Source organism: Ruditapes philippinarum, unplaced genomic scaffold (genome assembly GCF_026571515.1).
Source record: "Ruditapes philippinarum isolate M1 unplaced genomic scaffold, ASM2657151v2 ctg3516_1_1_1_1, whole genome shotgun sequence".
In the NCBI taxonomy this organism is placed as follows: domain Eukaryota; kingdom Metazoa; phylum Mollusca; class Bivalvia; order Venerida; family Veneridae; genus Ruditapes; species Ruditapes philippinarum.
In genome coordinates, this window is record NW_026854006.1 from 85271 (window position 1) to 111006 (window position 25736).

The 25736-nt window shown below is 33.8% G+C and overlaps 1 protein-coding gene across 1 annotated transcript in view; it reads left to right on the forward strand.

The window, feature by feature from the left end:
* Positions 1 to 269: 269 nt before the first annotated feature.
* LOC132738660 (uncharacterized) overlaps positions 270 to 25736 on the forward strand; it is a gene marked incomplete at its 3' end in the record, with an annotated part of 69553 nt that continues 44086 nt past the window's right edge. The window contains exons 1-2 of the mRNA XM_060726240.1: positions 270 to 1056; positions 9718 to 9774. Coding sequence (XP_060582223.1) covers positions 999 to 1056; positions 9718 to 9774 — 115 coding nt within the window. The remainder of the gene's footprint in view (positions 1057 to 9717; positions 9775 to 25736) is intronic.

Here is a 25736-nt window from a genome sequence, read left to right on the forward strand (position 1 = left end):
TCATAGTCTAGAGTTTTTAGAAAACGCTTTAAATTACATAACTACTGAATATCAAATAAGCATTATCTATATGTGTAAACGATTCATCAAAGTGCAACAATGAGCGACTTAAACACATCCTGATCAAGTTACCGGTGTATTCATATTTGGTAAGAAAAAAATCTTAAATGATCTTAAACAAAGGACCAGGAAGTATCCGTTCTTAAATTTATTCATATCGCCATCTACTTAAACACTAAATAATTCATAACTTGACTGGATTATTTCAATTTTACGTAAATATATTGAAACAAGCAAAAACTTGCACGCGGTGAAAATAAGTTAACAAACTTTTATCATAATACATGCCGAAATTCTATATCATATTATTATGATGATATATACATACAAAACAATAAGAGCAAAAACAATATCAAGCCTGATCATTACTTCTAAGCGTGCACTGTGGGAGACAACCTTCACGAGATGTTGTTTAAACAACGAATGTAGTGTATCCGAAGAAGTTATAACAAATCGGACGGTTGTCGAGAAAAGTTAACTTTAACAGTAAACTTAACTTCCCCTTTTTTCGCTTTGTGTTAATGTGATAGTAGATTTTGTGAACTGAAGGAAAAAAGAAGTATTTGTATATATAATTTGTGAAATACATATATGTGGATAGTATACATATACACTATTTTAATGGTGATTCGTTAACAGTTATTAGACATAAATGTTAGTATAGATATAAATAAAAAAAATAATTAAATAGTTAAGTATAAAATACATTTTTGCTACCAAAAGAAATTCGGATGCATCAAACTTGCCTACAGATTGCATTTAAGAAGTTATTTAATGTGTATGTTTGTAGAAATTTGCAACTAAACTTTGAAAGGAAAATAACTTTGATCGACTTGGGTTGTTTTTCTTATAAATGAAATTTAATACTGGTATGGCTGAAACTTGGTATATGTCTAGTGAACTTTAAACAAAAGGGAAGTAATTAGCGTTTGAGAACAATGGATAGACTTTTAGCTTTTCTAAGACGGATTTTTGGCATGCAAGACGGCGAAGCAGGTAACTTAAATTTCATTAAAACTTTTTATTACGTTTATTTCTTATCAACAACATTGATTATCTTGTATTTTACATGTCTTGTTAGTATAGTGAGAAATGGCTTTAAAGATATCGAATAGTAGGCAGTTATTATAATGTGTTTATAAAAGTGACATTATATTACATCTTGTAATAGTTGACCAAACACAGTCCTTTTAAAATGGATTTATCACAGTCAATTAATAATTGATCTAGCGCCGTCATTTTAATCTGGAGATCTATCACAGTCGTTCAAAATGAATCTAGCAAAGTCATTTTATAATGGATCTAGCACACACTTATTTAATAATGGATCTAGCACAGTCATTTTATAATGGATCTAGTAGCGTAATTTTATAATGGATCAAGCACACTTATTTAATAATGGATTTAGCATAGTCATTTTATAATGGAACTAGCAGAGCCATTTTGTAATGGATCTAGTAGCGTAATTTTATAATGGATCAAGCACACTTATTTAATAATAGATATAGCATAGTCATTTTATAATGAAACTAGCAGAGCCATTTTATAATGGATCTAGTAGCATAATTTTATAATGGATCAAGAATGGATCTAGCATACTCATTTTATAATGGATCTATAGTAGCGTCATTGTATAATTGACCAAGCACACTCATTTTGATAATGGATATAGCATAGTCATTTTATAATGTATCCAGCCAACCATTTTATAATTGATCAAGCACTGATCTTTTTATAATCTAGCATTATCATTTAAATTTTTTTAATGCTTTAATTTAAGGTCGCCGCCGGAAAGCCCATATGGGCGACCGTACATTCAAGTCGGGTCATCCTAGAGCGTCCCGCCGAGATTTTTTTCCAGCTTTATTTGTGGAGGAAGACCCCCAGGTGCCCCTCTGGGCATTATTTCAGACACGAGCGGGTACCTGGGTAGAACCACCGACCTTCCGTAAGCCAGCTGGATGGCTTCATCTCATGAAAGATTTCGACCCGAGTCAGGATCGAACCTACAGCGGTGAGGGACCTGTGATCTCCAGTCAGCGACCTTAACCACTCGGCCCAAAGGCCCCGTATTTAAAAATGCATCTTGCACATTTTATTTATAATGGATCTAACATAGAAACACCGTAGAGAACGTGTTACAGTATCGCGTTTTTCGGTTTCAGTATAGAATTTTCAAGATGGATGATTATTTGTGGGGAAGACAGATAGGTGATTTTATTCCGATCCATACTACATGTAGTAAGGTTTCTAAAAGATGTTTTTGCGCTTCACTCGTAAGGAACTGGATCCAGTATCTAGTGGTATCCGGTGCACGGTCTGAAGAAATATATGGCTAAGAACCGCATACAGTTCCTTACAAGAAAATCACAGACCATCTTTAAGAAAATAAAATACTTGTAGTATGGACCGGAATAAAAATCACCTACCTGTTTTCCCCACAAATACTCCTCCATCTTGAAAATTCTATACTGAAACCGAAAAACGCGATACTGTAACACGTTCTCTACGGTGTTTCTATGTTAGATCCATTATAAATAAAATGTGCAAGATGCATTTTTAAATACGGGGCCTTCGGGAAGAAACGATCTACCGTATATAAGACTGTTTTTTTTTTTTTTTTTAAATAAAATATTCAAAGATTTCTTGAATCGAGAGATTGAACATTTCTTCTCTAAAGCAAAATATAAGTCTCTTATAACGATAATAAAATATACATCACTGTATTATTTACATATACCATGACACATTAAGTTAGATTGAACTAAACTAAAGTTATTTGAGTATGAACATTTATAAGTAAAAATTCCCTCGGGTGTAAATTGACTGCTATAGAAGGAAGTAGAGTATACAGATAAGTTTTGTAGTGTAACAATATGATTATCACAGCATACATATATAACTTCCGCTTGCGAGCGAGTAAGACTGAAATATAGGTAAAACAGTTCAGTTAAGCTCGATTATTGAAGATGTTTTTTACTTTCATGAGTGGGTCTTACATGTAATAGATATTTCCCGGTCTGCTTTTTGTGGCAAAACCTGTATTAAAACAGTCCGATTTCTCACTTCGATTTCTCAAAATTTTCTTTTTTTGTCGACTTCAAGCAACAATTTCGAAGCTTTACATCAAATATCTGTGCAAACCCTCTTGACTCTTAATCGAGTAACTATCTAGGTAACAGAAAATGAGGAGATATTTGAAGACAACTCTTCACTGACACTGAAATTGCCATCGCTGAGGTTTGTTCACTGTACGGTTGCTTGCATAATCTGAAAAACAAGTCGTCCGGTTGCTTGCGAGGTCACTATGCGGCTGCTTGCAATATCGATTGCATTTCTGATCACAAGAAGACTTGTTTGATTATTATCATGATTATGATGATGATGATGAAATAAATAGTGCCCTCTATTAAAAATATTTTTCAAAATCACGTGAAGATTCTTTGAAATAATTACATGTATGGGAAACTTGTGTCATATACATATATTTCTAAGAACTTGTACAAAATGTACATGTCCAAATCGTAGCAACACATTTTCTGCATAAGTAATCGGAAAAGATGTTCTGAATTAGTGCAAAACAGTTTTAAGTTATGAATATAAAATCAATAAGCATAGATGGTAGGGTCTACTACCAGGACTATATCAAACATGTTGATATTCTTGATTTAATTGACGTTAATTATTCGAAGTATTATTTTAATATTCACATTTTCTTACAATGTTAGTCTAAAATGCTTAATATATTTTTATTCAGTTTTGCTACATGTAAATTCTTATTTAATCATTTTGATAACTTGTTGTTGTCATTTATTTGAACATTCTGTCGTAATATTGAATTTCACTGTTGGAGAAAGTATCTCATATTTTAATGTTGGCATGTAGATAAATGAAGTGTTTATGCAGTCGGATTTTATATGTAACCAAGTTATCAATTTGGATTAGAAGTGCATCAATTCTTTGTTTATATATATGTCAGCCACTGTTAAGGTGTGTACCTTGATGATACATAAAGCAATCGAGTAATGAATTATTCGATTGATTTATGACTCACAGTCATTGTGGCAACTTTAAATTTAAGAGTCAAAGAGACACACTTTCATATTTATTTGCATTTACCTCGCTTAAGAATACTAGTGACGTATTATATATGTCACAAATAAAAAAGAAACATAGCAAAGAGATTCTCGTTCAAAACAAATCCGACCAATTAACTACACAAACGACGTTTTTTAAAGCACATAATGTAAACATTGAGTACATTGAGAGCAGTAAAAAAACGAAAAACAACAACAACAACAACAAAAACAGAAAAAAAAGCAAAAACAAAAGAAGCAAAAATCCATGGCAATGCCACAAAACCAGGTTTTCAGTTATGACCATTGTAAAGAATAAGTAAGTATTTTGTAAAAACAGCAGATGGAAAAATTAAAATTATCCTAACCTGGTCCTAGGGGGGATAATAAAAGTATCTCATTCCTAACTGGAAACCGATTTTCTATTTTTAGCAACATTAAGGCTGACCATAAAGGGGGCACAAAGCTATCTTAAGTTAGATCTTCACATGATCTAAATTTAAAGCAAGTTTCATTAAAAACACTACTTACTGACCAGAAATTGATTTTCTGGTTTCGTAACAGTCACCTTGACCAAAAAGCAGGCAGATGAGCTGGCAGGCGTGCATCAAACAAGACGGTTTCTATTAATTAGCTATATACTGTTTTGTTACATGTAGTATAGTAGTTGTCAAAATGATATTTCATTATATATTACATTATATGGAAAAAACAAAAGTACAAATATTATCCAATCACAAAACCCCGACATTATGCGCTAGGGTTCTTGATGACCAAGCTTCTGTGGAAGTTTGTGCAAAATCCCTTGAGAAATGTAGAAGAAGTTGCGCGCACACACAACAAAAATGTGCACTATACATTCTATATGAGGGGTAAAATGCACTAGGGCTGCACTTGATGAAAATGCTTCTGTGAAAGTTTGGTCAAAATCCCTTGAGAAATTTAGGAATTGCGCACAGAAGAAATTGTTTACGCCCGTCCACCCGCCGACATACCTCAATCTAATAACCAGCTGTTTTTTTCTTCTTCAAAAAACCTGGTTAAAACAAGATTGCATTTGTGAAAAATGCTATGCCACCGCATTAATACAACGCTAAAAAGTAGTGTAGGAACAGATTGTTTTGTTTCTATACAATTGAAGATTGTCAAAATGCATAGATCCCTGACCTATCTAATTCTTATTATCAGATTAGTGGTTAAATCTATTGTTATTAAAATAAACGATCAAAGTAGGAATATATCAATGCAGTTGAGTCTAGTGAATTTGGTGGTGAAGGTCATATTTCACATAGCCTCAATTTCATGACTACATCAAAGGACAACACAGTAAGACACTTTGTCAAAATCTAGGTCAGCTGATATCAAAGTTCACTTTACATCTGTGCACACGGTTCAAATTTCATAGCTGTACATCAAAGGACAAGAAAGTAGGTCACATTATCAAAATCTAGGTCACCTGAGGTTCAATTTTACAACTAAAACCGTGCACATGATCAAACTTTCATTGCTGTACATCAAATGACAAAATGACAAGAAAGTAGGTCACTGTCCCCTCAGGCAAGGCAAAATTTTGACCAAAGGGTTTAATTCATAACTGTCTTGATACAGGTCCACCAAACAACATTTCATGTCAAATAGAGGTCTACCAGACAATGTCTTATGCAAAATACCTAAGCCATAGGCCTTTTGGGTCTTTACAAGAAGCTTTTTTAAATTCATTCTTATAATTCCTTTTGGTTGCCATGGCAACCAGATTTCAACATGGAATGCAATTCTTTGAACAACTTTGGAAGCCTTTTGGCCAAGGATCATTCCTGCCAAGTTTGGTTGAAATTGGACTAGTTGTTTTTCACAAGAAATTTTTTTAAGTTCTATATAATCTATAGAAAACACATGCACACGCACGCGCACGCGCACGCGCGCGCACACACACACACACAGGTGAATCGCTATATGCCACCATATCGCAGATGCTGCTGTGGCATAAAAAACACACAACAAAAACAAACAAACAAAACACACACTTTGACTTTATGCAATTAAGACATTCCGTAAACAAATGGGAACTTCAATGCAAATCATTACATCAATTAGCTGTACATTGCTGGTGTATTTTACCATTTCCAAAACACTGACATGTAAAAACGCCGTTTAAGTGTAATTTTAGATCTTATATTAATTAACAATAGCTTAAACAAATAAAACATCAAGAAATTATGAAATAGTGGCTCTCAGGCGACCGTACACAGTTATAATTTATTCTCCCAAGCAACCGTACTATGAGTTGGCAAGCAACCGTACAGTTAGGAAACAACACCAATGATGATTTATTTGTCATTTTTTCTTAAACCACTGTGTGCACATCAGATATTGATTAATCTTCTTAAGCTCTAATGATGATTCTTAAAAGTATCAAGAGGATTTGCTCGTATATTATATGCAAAGCTTGAAATCGATGTTGTGACATTTTTTGAGGAATCAGGGTGAGAAATCGTATTTTTCCGGAAAATACAGGTTTTACCGTACGGCTTAGTCCAGAAATAATCTCTTTTATGTAACTCCTAACTATAAAAATATAAATTCCTCCATGATTGGTCTTTATTGAACTTATTTATCAATTTTCAGTTCAAAATCGGCGATTTTTTTGCGTTTTTCTTGCTCGCAAGCGGAAGTTATAGCGGACACTGGAGTGTACGCTGTGATTATAGTAAAATTTATTCGACACTTTGAGAGTTAGCGTCAATAACGACTTGTTTGTACTAACATGCATTGGTAATTCTCCAAAATTTCTGTCTGTAGTTCGTGAGGGCCCATCCGTCCGTTAAGGCACTTATAAATTCAATACGGAACAATTCCCTTCTGGGTAGACGGCTAAATATTCTTCATATCGTATATATCGTGTATAAGATTGTGAATGGGCATACATGTGTATATTAAATAAATCAAATAAATGATATTATCTTCACAAACAAATCTCTTCAGGTTTATAATATATTGTTCTTATATCTAAACTAGTTTGTCTTTTCTAATATTAATACCTCTAATTTAACCCATTATAAGGACTTGTCTGTCTTAAAGGTCCTGTAACTCAATTTTTTATGATTTTTTATCATAAATATGATGCCCAAATTACGATTTATCAATTTTGTAAGTTCCAATAAGCATTATTTATAAAAGTATAATACCAAGATATAATATAAGATATATATACCAAATTTAACATTTCATGTAAATAAAGGGAGGTAATAAAGAAATTATTTTCTATAAAGTCTAAGTCAAATGTTTCAATAAGAAATGAATGGAAATATTTTAATGATTATATATAATATGTATTTGCAGTACATATTTTACATATTCTTCGATGTTTGAAAATTGTTTTATAAGCATAATTATATACATATATATAATTTTCACTTAAGTGTGATATACAACCTCAATTATAACATCTTGTAATCGTTCAGAGAAAATTTCAAAATACGTACTTACTAAACAGCTAACAGTGCAGTCCATGATCAGACAGAACGAATATGCTTGTTGATCATGATCTGCACTGGTCACTTGGGTCGATACATTTGCCGCAAGTATGCTTATAGTTGATTATACCATATAAGGCGTTAAAAGCGTAGTTGCTACTAATACATGGGAAATGGATAATGGTACATAGTTTGTACATTATCCTGAGTCAATTATATGTAACTTCTTATTGTTATTACAATCTCATTATTTTCCCTCTTTTATCCCCACGTTTCGTAAAGCTGTCTGAATAATACAGGTGTTTCCGCATTCAGAAAAGAAATATTTCTCTTCTTTACGAGTTTGAATATATAATGATAGCATTGAAAAGGCTGATAATTCTAAAGAAGAGGAAAGTTACTGTGGTTAATAGTATTTAGATGTTCTGATTTGTGTGTTTCCTAGATTCGAAATTTGAAGAAAAAGTTGAGGCCTATATAATTATGTTAAACGAGGAAAATAATGTACCAGCATATCATATGTGTTTTGCAGCAAAATGTCGACAAATATAACAAATTAATGTCAATACTCGTACATCATTATAACTTAAAATTAAGTTATCGACATGAATTGATCGATGATAAAACAGTCAAGAATGTGTCACTTCATAGATATTGGCAATAAGTTAATAATATACATGTTAACCGTCCAACCTTTTAGTCTGCTAAGAGATATGAATAGATATAACAAAATAAATAATCGACTAAGTGGCTAAGTGAAATAAAAGTTGATGGTGCAATTATTTATAAAATACTGAAATATTAGTTTAAAATTATTTACATAAACTCGATTGTGCAATTCTTAAATAGCTTATTTAAACAACTTTAAGTCCACTTCCTGAAATTAACCTGTACTGAATGACAGGTCATGTACCAGGAATGTATTGAACCCTTCCAGAGACAGACGCCTTAATCACTAGACCAGCTCGTAATATGAATAATTACATATTTTACTACATTATATATTATGAGGTTATTATATTTTGTCGAGTACAATACAGAATTCTATTGTACGAGAATAGCTGTCAAAAAAATAAACAATATTGGACGAGGCGCCAATCGAGTCGGATGTAGGCTTTGCCGCTTTGAACGAGTCCAATAGAATCAGTATTGTTGTCAACCATATTAAATGACCTTTTTATTTTACACCACCATTTTGTGACATTTAGTTCAATTACAATAAGGATTGGATATTGATTATAAACTCTCAAAAAAAAATGCAAAACGAGAGTAGATGGGGTGCGATATGAGTTTGATATTAACCTTTTGGACTTGGAAATGAGACCGAAACTCTATGTGGTCTGATATTGATATAGATTTGGCATGACCTTTTTAGACTCTGGCAATGAAAACTAGACTATAAGGGTTGTTATATGGATTTGATATGATTTTTTTTTACTTTGGAAATGAAAACTAGGCTCAATTGATAAGATTGGATCAAATTATTATTTCGGAACATCACATAGTGCAAATGCAAAATGTTAATTGGTTTTATTTTATATGGTATGAAATAAATGTATGTTATATTGTTTCAACACATAACAAAACACTGTACTCATACAATAACAGCTGTACTCTAAATGTAAGCTACACATTTCTACAGCGTTCAAGGTCTAAGGAAAAAAGCGGAATCACTTCGTGCAAGTTATCCTTTTTAAGTAGGCCAAAAAGATGTATTGTACTATACTGTTTTAATAATAGAAATGTAACAATATCATAGTATATATTTTATTGCAAAAATTAAACAATTCAAAATTCAATCATTTTTGCGAGTCCATGGGAGTAGATCGTATAATAATTATAGTATTTAATTTAGTCGTAGCATTATTCAAAAATCCTTCACCAAGATATTTCACTGTGCTTAATTGGTGAAGTTAAAAATGAGTAAGTGTTATAGTATCAAATGACAAAGGTATTTAACTATCACTACTCTAGATATTTCTAGTTCCCAATATCAAGGAAAAAATACCAAAATTGTTTAGGCTAAATTACCGGTAACTTTATATGTTTAATGTTGAAAATCATTTTACTTTATATGTGCGCTCTAAATTTGTTCATTACATTTGTAGGGAACCATTCTCAAAACAAACATGATGAAAAGAAGGAACCAAATGAAGTGCAAAAAGGTCAGTATAAAGATGGGGAAAGCAAACACTTTAAAGAAAAATACAAAAAATATGTAGAACAAATAAACAGTTAAGTTTACCTTGAATAAAAGCTTAAATCATTTTTACGGAATAACGACTGGACCGGAATCGAGGGCCAGTTTTGAAATGCGTATTATAATTTTATATATTTAACCATCTTTCGCCAGATTTTTGTAACAAATTTTCATCATTTTTTTGTCTCTGAAGGGCGGCATATTATAATCGCACCGCCCGTTTGAACGTATATCTCTCTGTCCGTCTGTCTGTATCTTCCCACTTATACAACATTTGTGTGCGAACTATAACTTTGTCATGCATTGAAAGATTATAAAATTACTTGGCACAAATGTCTATCACATCATAATGCTGTGTCGCGTCTAAGACCCATGTCCATAAATGAAAGGTCAAGGTTACACTAACAGTTTGAATGTACACATTCACATTAGAAGAGGTTGAAGGTAAACAATCATGTCTAAACTGTAACTTTCCAAATGATTTGAAGGATTTTAAAATAATTTGGCCCCAAATGTCTACCATATCAACCCAACGTGTCACGTCTAAAAGGGTCATATCATTACCTGAAAGGTCAAGCCACACTTGTCCGGACTGTGACTTCGTCATGCATTGAAGGTTTGTAAAGTAACTTGGCACACATGTCTACCACAATGTCCTTACCTCCAAGGTAAAGGTCACACTTATAGCTTGAAGTACTCATTCTCACAAGAAGACTATGAAGGTATACATTCGTGTCTGGACTGTGACTTTGCACTGAAGGATCTTAAAAATAATTTCACACAAATGTCTACCACATCAAGACAACGTAGCGCGCCTAACACCCTTGTCACGGCGTAAAAGGTCAAGGTCACACTTACAGGTTGAAGTACTTATTCTCGACGGAAGAGTTTGAAAGTCTGGACTGTAACTTTTTCGTGCATTGAAGGATTTTAAAATAACTTGGCATCAAATCAAGACAACGTTTCACCTCCAAGTGTCATGTCCCTATCTCCAATGTCAAGGGGGTTAGTTTTCTATGAATAGCACCACTTCATTTCACAAAAACAAAATGAAGCAATTAGTTACGTTTATTTTATTTTCATAATGCCTTTCTGCCTTTCGGTCTGGGGCATTTGTCACTTTTGTGTTTGTTTTTTTTTGTTGTTGTTGTTTTTTAGAAAGGGGCGGGTTTTTCATCGCACCAACACAGAATGGCGACTTTCCAACTTAACTAGTGGGTGAAGACATCCGATGCCATTTTGTGCATTATTTCAGACACGAACGTTCATCAGAGAGGAACCACCGACTTTCCCTAAACAAGATGGATATCCGGTGTCAAATATTACCTGACATAGCTTAAAATGTTTTTATGCTCCCCGAAATAATTCAGGGGGCATATAGTCGCCGGTGTGTCCATCTGTCCGTCACTCAGTCCATCAGTCCGTCCGTACGTACGTCCCGAATTCGTCTCCGGCCCATAACTTCGTTATTTGTAGTCGGATTTTACAACTATTTCACAGAAACGATCACTATATTGAGACGACGTGTGGCGCGCAACATTTAGGTCGCTATCTTGAAGATCAAGGTCACAGCATATCCTTGCAGCAAAGTCGTGTCAAGTCCATAGCTTCTTCTTTGAAGCCGGATTTTTACAACTCTTTAACAGAAATGATCAACATAATTGAGACGACGTGTCGCGCGCAACATCTTAGGTCGCTACCCTGAGGGTCAAGGTCATAGCATAACCTTGCAGCAAAATCGTGTCCGGCTCATAACTTCGTTATTTGTAGTCGGATTTTACAACTATTTCACAGAAACGATCACTATATTGAGACGACGTGTGGCGCGCAACATTTAGGTCGCTATCTTGAAGATCAAGGTCACAGCATATCCTTGCAGCAAAGTCGTGTCAAGTCCATAGCTTCTTCTTTGAAGCCGGATTTTACAACTCTTTAACAGAAATGATCAACATATTGAGACGACGTGTCGCGCGCAACATCTAGGTCGCTAGCCTGAGGGTCAAGGTCATAGCATAACCTTGCAGCAAAATCGTGTACGGCTCATAACTTCGTTATTTGAAGTCGGATTTTACAACTATTTCACAGAAATGATCACCATGTTGAGACAACGTGTCGCGTGCAACATTTGGGTCGCTACTTTGAGGACCTAAGCATGACCTTGCAGTAAAGTCGTGTCCGGCTCATAACTTTGTTATTTGAAGTCGGATTTGACAACTATTTCACAGAAATGATCACATATTGAGACGACGTGTCGCACGTAACATTTGGGTAACTACCTTGAAGGTCAAGGTCACAGCATGACCTTGTTTTTTAAATATCTACCATGATAAGACCACCTTCTTTGTATTTTACAGGATTACAGATTGTTTTATTTTTGCCTCCTTCCCATATAAAATCGTTAAGTAAGTCATTGAGTGTTTTCAAAAAAAGCAGTATTAGGTGTAGGTAGGCTTGTAAAACAATGAGTAAATAAGGGAAGCAATATTGACTTAACAACAGTTATTTTTCCTAGTGGAGTAATACCCTTTTTTCCAAAGACTTATACTAATTTTTACTTTTTGTAGCTTTGAACTATATACGGGACATAAATCTGAAACCATTAGAGGTATCAATATGAAACTTTGTAGGTAGATTGATCTCAATAAATAGAAGTGCAGTGCAAAAGAACCTTAACTCTGCCTTGCCTAATTTTGGAGTAATTGCCCTTTGTTCATTTTTAAACATTGAAATTTGTCTGTGACATAACTCTGACACTACAATAGGTATAATTTCCTGTGTCCAAAACCTATTCGGGGAGCATCACCCTGTTCAACCGGTTCTTGTTTTAATTCTTTAGAAATGTCAACACTGTGTTTAATAATGTTTGAATATTAGATTTAGAGCATGCTAGATGTTTAAAAATTGAAAAAAGTAACATTGAATGTGCAGGATTTGTCTTAGAGGTAGCAAAATGTAAACTTAGTAGTATTTTGACTTTTACCTTTCACACAATTTACTCATTCACTATAGTTATACCATCTGTCAATAGTGCATAAGAAGCAAAAGATATTAATGTATTTTGGCAAATGAGTATTTTATGTCACGGTATTCGGCCAATCAACATTCCACTCAAGCCACCATAAAACCGATTGCCTTCCCACAAGTTAGAACTAAAAATTAATTAACCGGAAAGAAATGATAATACTATGATATAACAATTCGTAAAAAATGGCTTACTTAATTTTTTTTCGATAAAGTTATAAAGTGTGTAATTTATTGTTGAATATGTTTGCATTGCATTTCACGGTTCGTTATTTATAACTATAACACGACACGAATGACCGTTTCGGTCAAAACCAAAACTACTTCTATAAATAGATTTTCGGACATTCAAAATGTTAAGCTAGGTCATCTATTTATAGCTTTCGAATTCATGTACATACATAATCCACTGTGTCCTACAGAATAATAAGTAATTTCCTGTAGAAGAAATAAGTTACCGAATTTAAGTTTATTTTTTGTTTTGTCTTTTATACTGCCTTCCCAGCTATGGAGGCGTGACATTTAATTTGTTCCCGTTCTCATTTATTATAATTTTATATATGACATGCTGCGAATCACAGAAGGGAAACCAAATATATGACTTAAAATAATAGAAATCGGAAGGAATTCCTGTCTCCGAATTCATTTTTAGCTGTGAATAGAAGGGATTAAATGATAAAAATCGGGTCCATGGACAAAAAAAGTCATTAAACGAGCAATAAAATTTGATATTTTTTTCTAAAAATAGTACTTTAAGTTTGCGACCTCTTGTTGCGCAACTTTGCCATAATTAGAACAAGCGTGCCTGGGAAAGACCTCTACTTGCTGGGTGATGAGTAATGATCATATCTTAAAATATCTGAGCTGTGCCAATTACTTGGACTGTTACTGACCCAATTGTTTTACAACGAAATGAGTAAAAAATGTTGGCCATATATACTATCCTAAAAACAATACTTCTTTTCAAATTTCACAGTATTGTATAAATAATTACTGTGTAATATTTTTCAAATTCGCTGTTCACAAAACAATAAACAATTCACTACGGTCGATTGAGTAAAGTCGTATTTTGAAGTGAAGCATGCGCGTTACAATGTTTATAGACTGGTTCTAATGAATTTAGACTGTAAATGAGATTCATTAAACTCAATTTGGTGCCGCCAGCAATCAACCTCAGGTATACGGTAAATCACTCTATCTCTACTTTCAAGCTAGTGCATGTCCCTAGAGTAAGCTGTCTGTCAAATAAGGTAAAGTGTTTTCCTTTTCATATATTTTGAAAACACTACATCATATATTGAAATTCTAAGAATGCTGTACAATGTAGATTTGATTTAAGTCTCCAGGAAGCGTTAAGCTGATCAATTTGTGTTTCAATGAGTGTAGTTATAGCGGCGTTTCACAGTCAGCAAATTTAGCGTTAAAATGAACCGTTTTATCATGAAAGGGATGTTATATCCTCCTATTTTCATTTTAACAGAGATCCAAATTAAAGTCGAATACGTTTAATGTAGATATTAGGTCTAGAATGCAAATACGATTTTTATCGGAACAAAACAATAGTAATTTGAGAAAATATGCAAGACAGCTTTAAAGGCACTTTAAATGTCCGAATGGTTTTAGCTTATTATTTGAAAAAATATTTATCACAAAGTTTTCGTAGTACACTTACTGATTAATCAAAACTTGTAGATGACCCCTTTTGATTTTGTGTCATTATGTCAAAGGTCCAGGCCACAGGTGCCTTGAATATTTGTATGGTCTCCGCGCATTATCTTGAAAGTTATTTATCACAAAGTTCATATGTTATACAGGGATTGGTCATAACAAGTAGATGACCCCTACTGATTGTTTGGGTCACTAGTACAAAGGTCAAGGTCGACGGGGTCTTAAATTTTAGAATGTTTCCGCTCATTATATTGAAAACCATTTAAGTCTTAATATTTCACATATTGATTGAGCATAACTATTATATGATTCCTTGGGGTAACTAGGTAAGATGTTAAGGGCACAGATGCTTTAAATGTCAAAATAGTTTCTGCTCATTATCTTGAAAATTATTTATCACTAAGTCTTCATATTTCACATATTGATTGGTCATAACTAGATGCTGTCCCCTACTGATATTTGGGGCCTTTAATGTAAAAATTGTTTCCGCTTGTTTCTTTAACAAAATTACCAATAATGTGAGTGAAGAGCTAGAAAGGTGGTATACGTGTCGTTCGACATTTCTTGTCGACATATGTCTTTCATATTTGGTGTATGCTCTTCGGCATATAGTAATTATTGTTATGCCTGTTAATCTTTCCGCCCATCCGTACGAGGTTAATTCAAAACGGCAAGTTGGATTTTAACTTAATACAAAGTACATGATCTGGGCAAGAAACACAACTAATGCTTCTATTTTTTTCTAAGATATTGCCCTATTCAGCACAGAAAATTGATATTGTGATATTGTTAGTAAACATAAACCGGCAAGTTGGATTTATCTTAAGTTCTATCCTTGCCAATGCCTTTAAAGTTTCCATACATAATATTGCCAAGTTATATAACTGTGCCATCCATCCTCCATTCATCTCCCTTTTTATCACTTTGAAAATAGGGCTTTGTATGGTTAACCTATTCTGGTAAGTTATTTTAAATTCCTCCTCATTACTTCATTTTTTGTTTAATGATAGCTTTAATATTTGGTTGGTGGAAACCTTCAATGGTCCTCTAACATTCTGTGGATTAAGGGATCATTGTGATCAAGGTCATTGGTGTAAAAAATAAATCTATACATTGCTTTATTTCTAAATCGATGTTTTTCGTATTTTAAATTCGAACATGCCTAAGGGGCTCTTTTCCCGTGAATTCAGTCAGGGTGCATTTGAGTCAAATCAAGGTCACCTATGTCACACTTAGATATTTTATAACCTTCTATTAAATGATGTCTTTTTTTATTTGATAGTATCATAAAATTGAGAAATATTTTTCCTTTGAATGGGCATAGAGGTAATTTGGTTTTAGTGCTAAAAATAATTGTGCACTTTTGTCCATGCAGCCTTTTTTATTGACATATGTCTCTCATATCTGGCAGGAAGGTAACTTGTTTAGAATTATTCCTTTTGATTGAGTAAGGAGTCAATTGGTCAATGTCATGGGTGCCAACAATAGATTTCTTAACATTTGCATGTATTTTTACTGTCTTTATTTTTTGTCGGATGTTTTTCATATTTAAAATGATAACTTGCAAGGTTTTCTTCCATTGGATCAGAATTTTACATTTTCACCCATACAGCCTTTATTTATGAATAGATGCCTTTAATAATTGGCCGGGAGATATTTTCCATGGTCTTCTTTCTTTGGATTGAGTTAGGGGTCAGTGGGTCAAAATCAGGGGTAATAAAAAAAAAGATGTCTACACATTTACAAATAAATGTTTGTTATCGTTAAATGCCATATAACCGTCAGTATCAATGGCTGTGCACTGATTCAAATATTAAAAAAACAACAAAAAAACTCTGTGTTTGATCTATAAACCTAACATACAAAATGTTATACTACATACAGTATTTTATACTGTAGTATGTAACTCTGGCAAAGTTGTACTCCTCGAGTATTGCTATAATGTTCGCGTCTTAACCTAAATAACTAATATGTGTTTTGTCTGGTTAGACTACCTTATATTTCCTATAAAGTTTCATTTTCCACAGCATTGACTATATTTTAGTATATTTGCATGTTTGCTGGAGAAAATGTGAACCCGCGGACCTCGCATTGACATATTGTTCAAGCCGTTATCAGAATCGGATAGATTGACCAACAACCACATATAAAGTTTTTAAACAAAACAAAATGTGATATAAAATCAACTTGACTCTAATAGTGCCGGTATAACGTTTTGAACTGACCCCCATAAAATAATGACCCCCGGTTAATGTTTTATATAAAATAATGACCCCCGGTCATAATTTGACCGGGGAGTCATAATATAATGACTCCCGTACACGTAGAAAAATGACTCTCGCTTAGAATATTGTTCCCCTGTAGAATAATGACCCCCAACCCAAACTATAAAGCCTTTACTAGACTCTTTCAAAGAAACACTGTCAATATAATTATCTCAGATGAGAAATATGGTAATGCCACTTGTCCGTGCGTGTGTCCTTGCGACCGTGCAACTGTCATAGGTACACATGGTTTATCAGAAATAGTACAAAATTTTGATGGAAATTCTAAATATTATAATAACTGGATACAATGTATAGTAAATATGCTGTTTTAAAAGGCTTGGATGATAATAAAATAACATTAGTCGCATTTCAATCAAGTAAAAGGACTGTAAGCGATTTTATATGTAAATATTTGCGTGATAATCCTCGTAATTCTTGGGAACAATTGAAGGAAGAAATAAGTACTAGATTTTGGGAAATTAAAGATTACAACATGAATTTTGTCTTTTGAGAAATTTAAAACAAGATTTTGGAGAAAGTGTTTAAATTTTTGGTGAAAAATTTATTAATTGTGTTGAAACTGCTTATGAAAATTATAAACTAGGAGATAACAGTTAAATTGACTTCATTTAGTTGAATTGTTTACGAATAATTTAGCGCATGATTATTTAAAATTTAAACTTATGAGAGAAAAGCCAAAAACTTTACAAATTGCAATTACTTGCGCAATCAACGAACAGAATTTCAGAGCTAGATTTTCTGCTAGAGTAGGAACATTTTCTAATTCTCAAAATCACGCAAGATACAATAATGACAGAGCAAATAATTTTATTCATTATTATACAAGAAACGTTTGCGTTTACTGTAAGACGTCAGGAATTGTAGAATTAGGAAAAATGAAATATATCCTGTATTTCACAAACAAAATTTTTCACTATTTAGGAAAAATTATAGCAATAATAGTTTTAAATCAATGATTAGGTGCTGGGAATGAAATAATTTTGGATATATTATGCGAGAATACCGTAAACGAATTTTTTACGACAGAATCAAAAATAAAATTTCAGGAAAACAAGCAAGTTCCTGTCACAAAGGCTAAAGTTTCAGAAGTTGAGAGCATTAACTCGGTCACAGAGGCCTTTCAAATAACTTCCTCTCTTAACAACGATTTCAAACGTGATATTCATACACCTTCAGAGCATTTTAATATTGTTAGAGACCTAATAAAGAAAAATAGAAATATTTTCTCAAATAAACATTCCGAATTATCACAAACAGATACTGTAACCATAAAAATACCAACAGGTTATCATCCTCAAATCAAAAAAAGTCCATACCGCACACCTTTAAACAATAGAAAATTTGTTAGAGACGCAATCGATGAGATGTTAGAAGCAAATATTATAGGAAGAAGTCATAGTCCTTATTCTTTCCCTGTGGTTGTGGTCGGAAAACGTGATGGTTCGAAACGGTTTTGTGTTTGAAAAAGTGCAGTTTTATTCAGCAACAAACAAAGTACCTTGTTTTAATTATTGATCATGAAGGTATTAAACCAGACCCAGAAAAAGTAAAAGCTACTTCTTATCTCATAAATTAAGTGAATCTAAAAGAAAGTACAGTACCATAGAAAAAGAAGCATTCAGTATTCATTATGCGTTACAAACATTAGATGTTTTTTACATAATGTTTATTTACATAATGCAGAGTTTACTATATTTACAGACCATGAACCTTTAAAATATCTTCTAGAAGCACCTATGCAAACTAAAAGAATTCAGCTTCGGGCCTTAAATATTTCTGCCTATAACTGTAAAATTGAATATTTCCCCGGAAAATTTAATTTAATTGCCGACTTCTTTTCTAGACCTTCTAGCTGATGATAAAAATGATAAGTCTGATATTGAACTTTACGAGCCTGATATTAATGACAATGCCTTCGAAATAACAGTCTCAAATTTAAATCATAATTCGAATTATAATAATGTACATGCTGTGAAAACTGATGAAAGCTATGAAGTAAATGCTTTTGATTCTACTCATTTAAATGCTAAACAAATCGCAAACAAAGAATACCAAATTCAAAAGCCCATTGTAGAAGATATTAAACAATTAGAAAAATTAGATATGGCCTCAGAGCAAGATAAAAAACAAACTATTCTTGAACTGAAAATGTTACTACGTCACGGACAGCAAACTAAATCAGTGCAGAGCAAATATTTAGAAATTGACCAAGTTCTTTATTATCTGTCTAATTACTCAATATCATTTACATAATGGTCACCTAGGAACACAGAGGTTATTTACAACAAATAAACAAAAATACTTTTGGCCAAATATGTTCAAAAAATTATATGAATATGTTTCTAAATGTGTTGATTGTCAGTCACGTTATTTTACAAAAATAAAAGCACCTATGGGCGAGACAAGGATACCCATGTATCCATTCCAAACCATGAGTATTGACTGCTCAGCACCATGCGAATAAACAATGAGTCGTAACCGCTACAAGAAATTTACCCTAGATATGCATGTCCATTACAAATTGTCACTGACAATGGATCAAAATTTACAAGTAATGCTTTCAAAGAAGACCGTTTTGTTTGTCCGCCTGTCCGTCCATCTGTTCATCCACTTTTCTTGTCCGGAACATAACTCGGAAACAAAAAGAGGTATCAACATGAAACTTTGTATGTTATTAGATGTCATAAGGTAAATGTGGAATGCACAGGAACCGTTACTCTGATTTGCCAAATTTTGGAGTTATCGCCCTTTGCTCATTTTTATACTTTGAACTTTGTCCCGGACATAACTCTGAAGCTATATGCGATATCAACATGAAACTTTGTAGGTAAACTGATCTTTACGGTAAAATTGCAGAACAAAAGAACGATAACTCTGCCTTGCTTAATTTTGAAATTATTGGCCTTTGTTCATTTTTACACGTTGAACTTTGTCCGGGACGTATCAACATGAAACTTTATAAGTAGAAAGATCTCATTGGGTATAATTGCATGCAATGGAACCGTTACTCTGCCTTACCTTAATTTGGAGTTATTGCCCTTTGTTCATTTACACTCTGAACTTTGTCCGGGACATAACTCTAAACTATAAGAGGTATCATCATGAAACTTTATAGGTAGATAGATCTCATGAAATGAAAATGTGGTGAAAAAGAACGATAACTCTGCCTTGTCTTATTTTGGAGTTATTGCACTTTGTTCAGTTTTACACTTTGAACATTGTCTTGTATATAGTTCTGAACTTTCAATATATATCAACAAGAAACTTTGTATGTAGATAGGTTCAATTGGGTTGTAACCAGGGCCCAAAAAAAAACCCGTAAAACCCGTCTTGCCTTAGGTTTTTAATTTTTAATTTTTAAGTTTCAGGGAAAGTAACCCTAAAAGAGGTAAAATTTTCTGTTTCAGAAAAACTATTTGGGATGCAATTTACCCGGTTAAAAACCGGCTGTTTTTTGTTTTGGGTGTAGGTCACCTTTTCTTAAAATTTGTGGCGTGTGTTGGTTTTGTGTGTGTGTTTTTTTTTTCAAAAAATAAAAACTTGGTGCATGTTTAATATTTTATTCAGGGGGTTAGAAAAAACCTTTACAAAATAAAAGGTTTTATACAAATAAAATACCCGAAAAATTATACCCAAAAGAAAAAATTTTTGAATTGATATTTTTCAATTTTTCAATTTTATTTAAATTTTATACATAAATAAAAATTTTTAAAATTACAATTAAAATAAATATTTACATACCAGGTTTTAAAAAGATAAGATCTTTAAAACAATAATTAATTATGATTATAAGAAAATCTATTAATATTTCTACAAAGTATCAGGTAATTTTTTGAATATCAGACATGTTACTGCCTTGAATGCCAATGAAAGGAGTGGTCAGAAATATTAGCTATCCCAGAACCAAATCATCTAAAAATAATTTTCATACCAAATCAATCATACATCACTCAACTTGCAAAACCAGTTCAATCACCCAAGACAAAAGGACTAAATACAAACATGAACACTTGAACACATAACACCACAATAGATTTGATCTGGCCTTTAAGGGAAATTATTACTGTCAACATTGTATTAAGAGCTAGATAGCTTGGCTAAATTAAACCCTATCTACATTAAAATAAAAGTTAATAGTTTTCCAGACTGTAACTACAGTTGTTTTAGCCATTATATATAGAAACCAAACTTTATATTTGGCAACTTTATATGTAGACCCCGGCTCGGTTTGCTTTTGCATCCCCTGGGATAAAGGTCACTATTGCTAAAAATAGGAAAGTGGTATCTTGAGGCTTACATTGGTTAAAAATATTTGACACAGTTAATACTTCAAGAAATATAGGTTGAGTTCAAATTTTACTTCACACCACCTCAATTTCCAAAAAGTCAACGTTGATGGAGGGGTATTAATCACCTTTAGTGATAGCTCTAGTCATAACAAGAAAGGAGTCGTTAACACTGTGGAATGCATAATCTTATTGTTTTAGGGTTAATTCCCCATGGAGAGGATATAAGTTGCACAATATATTATACATAAAATTCTATGAAGACAATGTATTGAAATGAAAATATTTATGTGATGTTTGATGTTTTTAATAAATTTAATAAAGTAATTCACGCAAAAAAGAAAACATTTATTATCTGCTGTAGAATACTCAGGTGACCTAGAATTTCATTTGGCGCGGTTGCATGGGTTCACTTCATTTACTTTGTCTAGTTTGAAGGGAACATGGTGGGGCTAAGAACGAGGTATACCCGTCCGGTTAGCTCAATAGGTATTGCGTTGGACTGTGAATCTGGCGACCGGGTTCGATTCCCGGAGGCGCAGTTCACTTTCGTGCTTGCAACTAGTACTGGTAAACTGCTTGACAGCCTGCCCAGGAACGATGTGGTGGTTGAACTGCGCTCTGGTGAATTAAATGTGGCTTAATGTCGTTATTCAGAGTGAAAACTACCAACACCACCAAAAGCGTCCGGTTTTTGGTGCACCATTAACCGGTTTAAACTTTCCGGCATTGCTTAGCCTGCTGACTTGTTCCAAGGCGGTGCTTCTCTGTGTTCATCAGATGTTTATCTTGTTTGTAGTTTCATACTATTATAGTGACACTTTTGTGTCCCTTCTTGTATTTTCTCAATTATGGTAAGTATCTCCCCTTTTGTCCCTAGTTTTCATCTTTTTCTTTTAGCTCACCTGAGTTTGCTCAGGGTGAACTTTTAGGACAATGTCCATCGTCAGTCCACATTTGTTCCTTAACACTCTTGTGGTCATATTTTTGCCTCATTCATTATCAAACTTTCTTTGTCAGGTTGCTTGTCTAGGTAATTGTCAGATAAGTTCGAACATTGGTTATTTTGGATGAAAAACTAGGTCACAAAAGCTATAGAAAAATCTTGTCAACACTGAATTGGCTACTGTTTTTATTCAAATATCCTGGAAATCGGTCTAAAAGTTTGAATATGGGTCACCTGGGACCAAAAACTAAGTCACACCGCCCAAATATGGAATAACCTTGTTAACACTCTAGTGTTAACAGTTTTGACTCAATTGTCATCAAACTTGGTAAGGATGCTTGACTTGTATGTTTAACAGGGATCATCTCGAATGAACAACTAGGTTACAGCAGCTAAAAACTACAAAATCTTGTTAACACTCTAGTGGCTACCGTTTTGATCTAAATATGTTGAAAATTGGTCTGAAAGTTTGTTTTGATGATTTCTAGGTCAAATTCGAATATGAGTCACATGGGGTTAAAAACTAGGTCACACTGGTCAAATATGGAAAAACCTTGTTGACACTCTAGCGATCACATTTTTGACTCAATAATCACCAAACTGGGTCAGGATTCTTGTATAGGTAGTTGCTCGCATAAGTTCGTACATTGATCATTTCGGATGAAAAACTAGGTCACAGGAGCTAAAAATAGAAAAATCTTGTTAACTTACTAGTGGCTACTGTTTTGATCCAAATGTCCTTGAAATTGGTCTGAAAGTTAGTTTTGATGATTTCTAGGTCAAGTTCAGATATGGGTCACATGGGGTCAAAAACTAGGTCCCACCGTCCAAATATTGAAAAACCTTGCTAACACTCTAGTTGTCATATTTTTTACTTAATTATAATCAAACCTGGTCAGGATGCTTGACTAGCATGAATTAACATGGGCCATCTCAGATGAAAAACTAGATCACAGAAGTTAAAAACAGAAGAAAAAAATGTAAACTCTCTAGTTGCTACTGTTTTGATCCAAATGTCTTTGAAATGAGTCTGAAAATTTGTTTTGATGATTTTTAGGTCAAGTTTGAATATGGATTACCTGGGGTCAAAAACAAGGTCACACTGGTCAAATATGGAAAAAAACCATTGATAACACACACTCTAGTGATCACATTTTCGACTTGATCATCATCAAACTTGGTCAGGATTCTTGTCTAGGTAATTGCTCAGATAAGTTCGTACATTGATGATATCGGATGGAAAACTAGGTCACAGGAGTTAGAAATAGAAAAATCTTGTTAACACACTAGTGGCTACTGTTTTGATCCGAATGTTCTTGAAATTGGTCTCGTGATTTGCCTGTGTAATGTCTTTCTGCTGGGCCTGCCAGTGTGGTGCTTGGTCGTGTGGGGGTTGCGTTTATTGAACGCTGCAATTCCTTAATGATCTTGTTTTGTTTTTAGCTCACCTGTCACAAAGTGACATTGTTAGCTTTTGTGAGCGCTTTTCGTCCGGCGTCCGTCCGTCCGTCGTCCGTCCGTCGTCCGTAAACTTTTACTTTAAATGACATCTCCTCATTAACCACTAAGCCAATTTCATCCAAACTTCACAGGAATGTTCCTATGGTGGTCACCTTTGAAAATTGTTCAAAGAATTTAATTCCATGTAGAACTCTGGTTGCCATGGCAACCAAAAGCAAAAAAAAACTTTAAATATCTTCTTCTAAATAAGCCAAAGAGCTAGAGCTTAGGTATTTGGCACGAAACATCTTCTAGTGAGTGTCTACCAAGTTTGTTCAAATAAAAGCCCTGGGGTCAAAATTGGCCCCACCCTAGGGGGTCATTGATTTTCCCTATATGCATATAGTAAAAACTTAAAAAATCTTCTTTTAAAGAACCCAAAGAGCTAGAGCTAAGAAATTTAGCATGAAACATCTTCTAATGGGTGTCTACCAAGTTTGTTCAAATAAAAGCCCTGAGGTCATAATTGGCCCCGCCCTGGGGGTCATTGATTTTCCCTATATGAATATAGTAATAACTTAAAAAATCTTCTCTTAAAGAACCCATTAAGCTAAGATATTTAGCATGAAACATGTTCTAATGGATGTCTACCAAGTTTGTTCAAATAAGAGCCCTGGGGTCAAAATTGGCCCCGCCCTGGTGGTCATTGATTTTCTTTATATGTGTGTATAGCAAAAACTTAAAAAATCTTCTTTGAAAAAACCCAAATAGTTAGAGTTTAGATACTAAGCATGAAACATCTTCTAGTGAGTGTCTACCAAGTTTGTTCAAATAAAAGCCTTGGGGTCAAAATTGGCCCCGCCCCGGGGGTCATTCATTTTACTTATATGTGTATTACAAAAACTTAAAAATCTTTTTTGAAAAAACTCAAATAGCTAGAGTTTAGATATTAAGCACGAAGCATCTTCTAGTAAGTGTCTACAAAGTTTGTTCAAATAAAAGCCCCGGGGTCAAAATTGGCCCCGCCCCAGGGGACATTGATTTTCCTTATATGTGTATAGCAAAAACTTAAAAATCTTCTTTCAAAAAACCCAAATAGCTAGAGTTTAGATATTAAGCATGAAACATCTTCTAGTAAGTCAAAATTGGCCCCACCCTGGGGGTCATTGATTTTCCTTATATGTGTATAGCAAAAACTTAAAAATCTTCTTCAAAAAATCCGAATAACTAGAGTTCAGATATTAAGCATGAAAAATTCTCTAGTAAGTGTCTACAACGATTGTTCAAATAAAAGCCATTTTGGGTTCAAACTGGCCCTGCCCCAGGTGTGTCATTGTTTTTAACTACATGTATATGTGTAAAGAAAAACCTTGACCAGCTAGACCTTAGATGTTTAGCATGAAACATCTTCTAATGGGTGTCTACCAAGTTTGTTCAAATAAAAGCCCTGGGGTTTACACTGGCTCCGCTACGGGGGCCTATATACAGGTGAGCGACTTCAGGGCCATCATGGCCCTCTTGTTTAATATTTTTAAACTGACGGGACTCCTTTTAAACTAGAAATGTGTCCAAAGAACACGGATGCCCCCACTGACAACATATATATGGTATATAGAAGGTATGTTTGAAGAAGTACGAGAACACTAAAGAGCATAGTCGGAGCTGAAACTATTCGTGAATCTCATAGACCTTTCTGTTCAAATGTTGTTTTTAAGACGCAAAAAATGGTTCATTATATTTTTGCATAGACTTTCGAAAATTAAACAGTTGTACTGTTAAGGGTGCCTATTTTTTTTCTCGGATTTACTAAACCATCGACTCACTTGCAAGATAGAAATATTTTTCTAAGTAAGATCTCAGGTCTGGGCACTGACAGGTTGCTATGAAGGACGAAGATAGAATGCTTTTATTGCAGGGCCCTTAGGATTATTTTAAGGATGTAGTTCAAATATAGAAAACCTTGTTAACACTCTAGGGTCTTCTGTTTCAGTCCGAATATACTGCAAATTGGTCAAAAAGGTTTCTTAGATGCTTTGTACGGACCTTTCGAATATGGGTCGTCTGGGGTCGAACAATAAGTCGCGCATTCCAAATATGGAGGAAAACGTACTGACACTGTAGAGAATATTGTTTTGGTCCAAATGTCCTGGAAATTGGTCAGAATGGTTGTTAAAATGATTTCTAAAAGCAAGATCGAATTTGTGTCTACTTGGGTGAAAAGTAGGTCGTACATGCTAAATAATAAAATGGAAAAAAACCTTGTTAACGATCTAGAGGC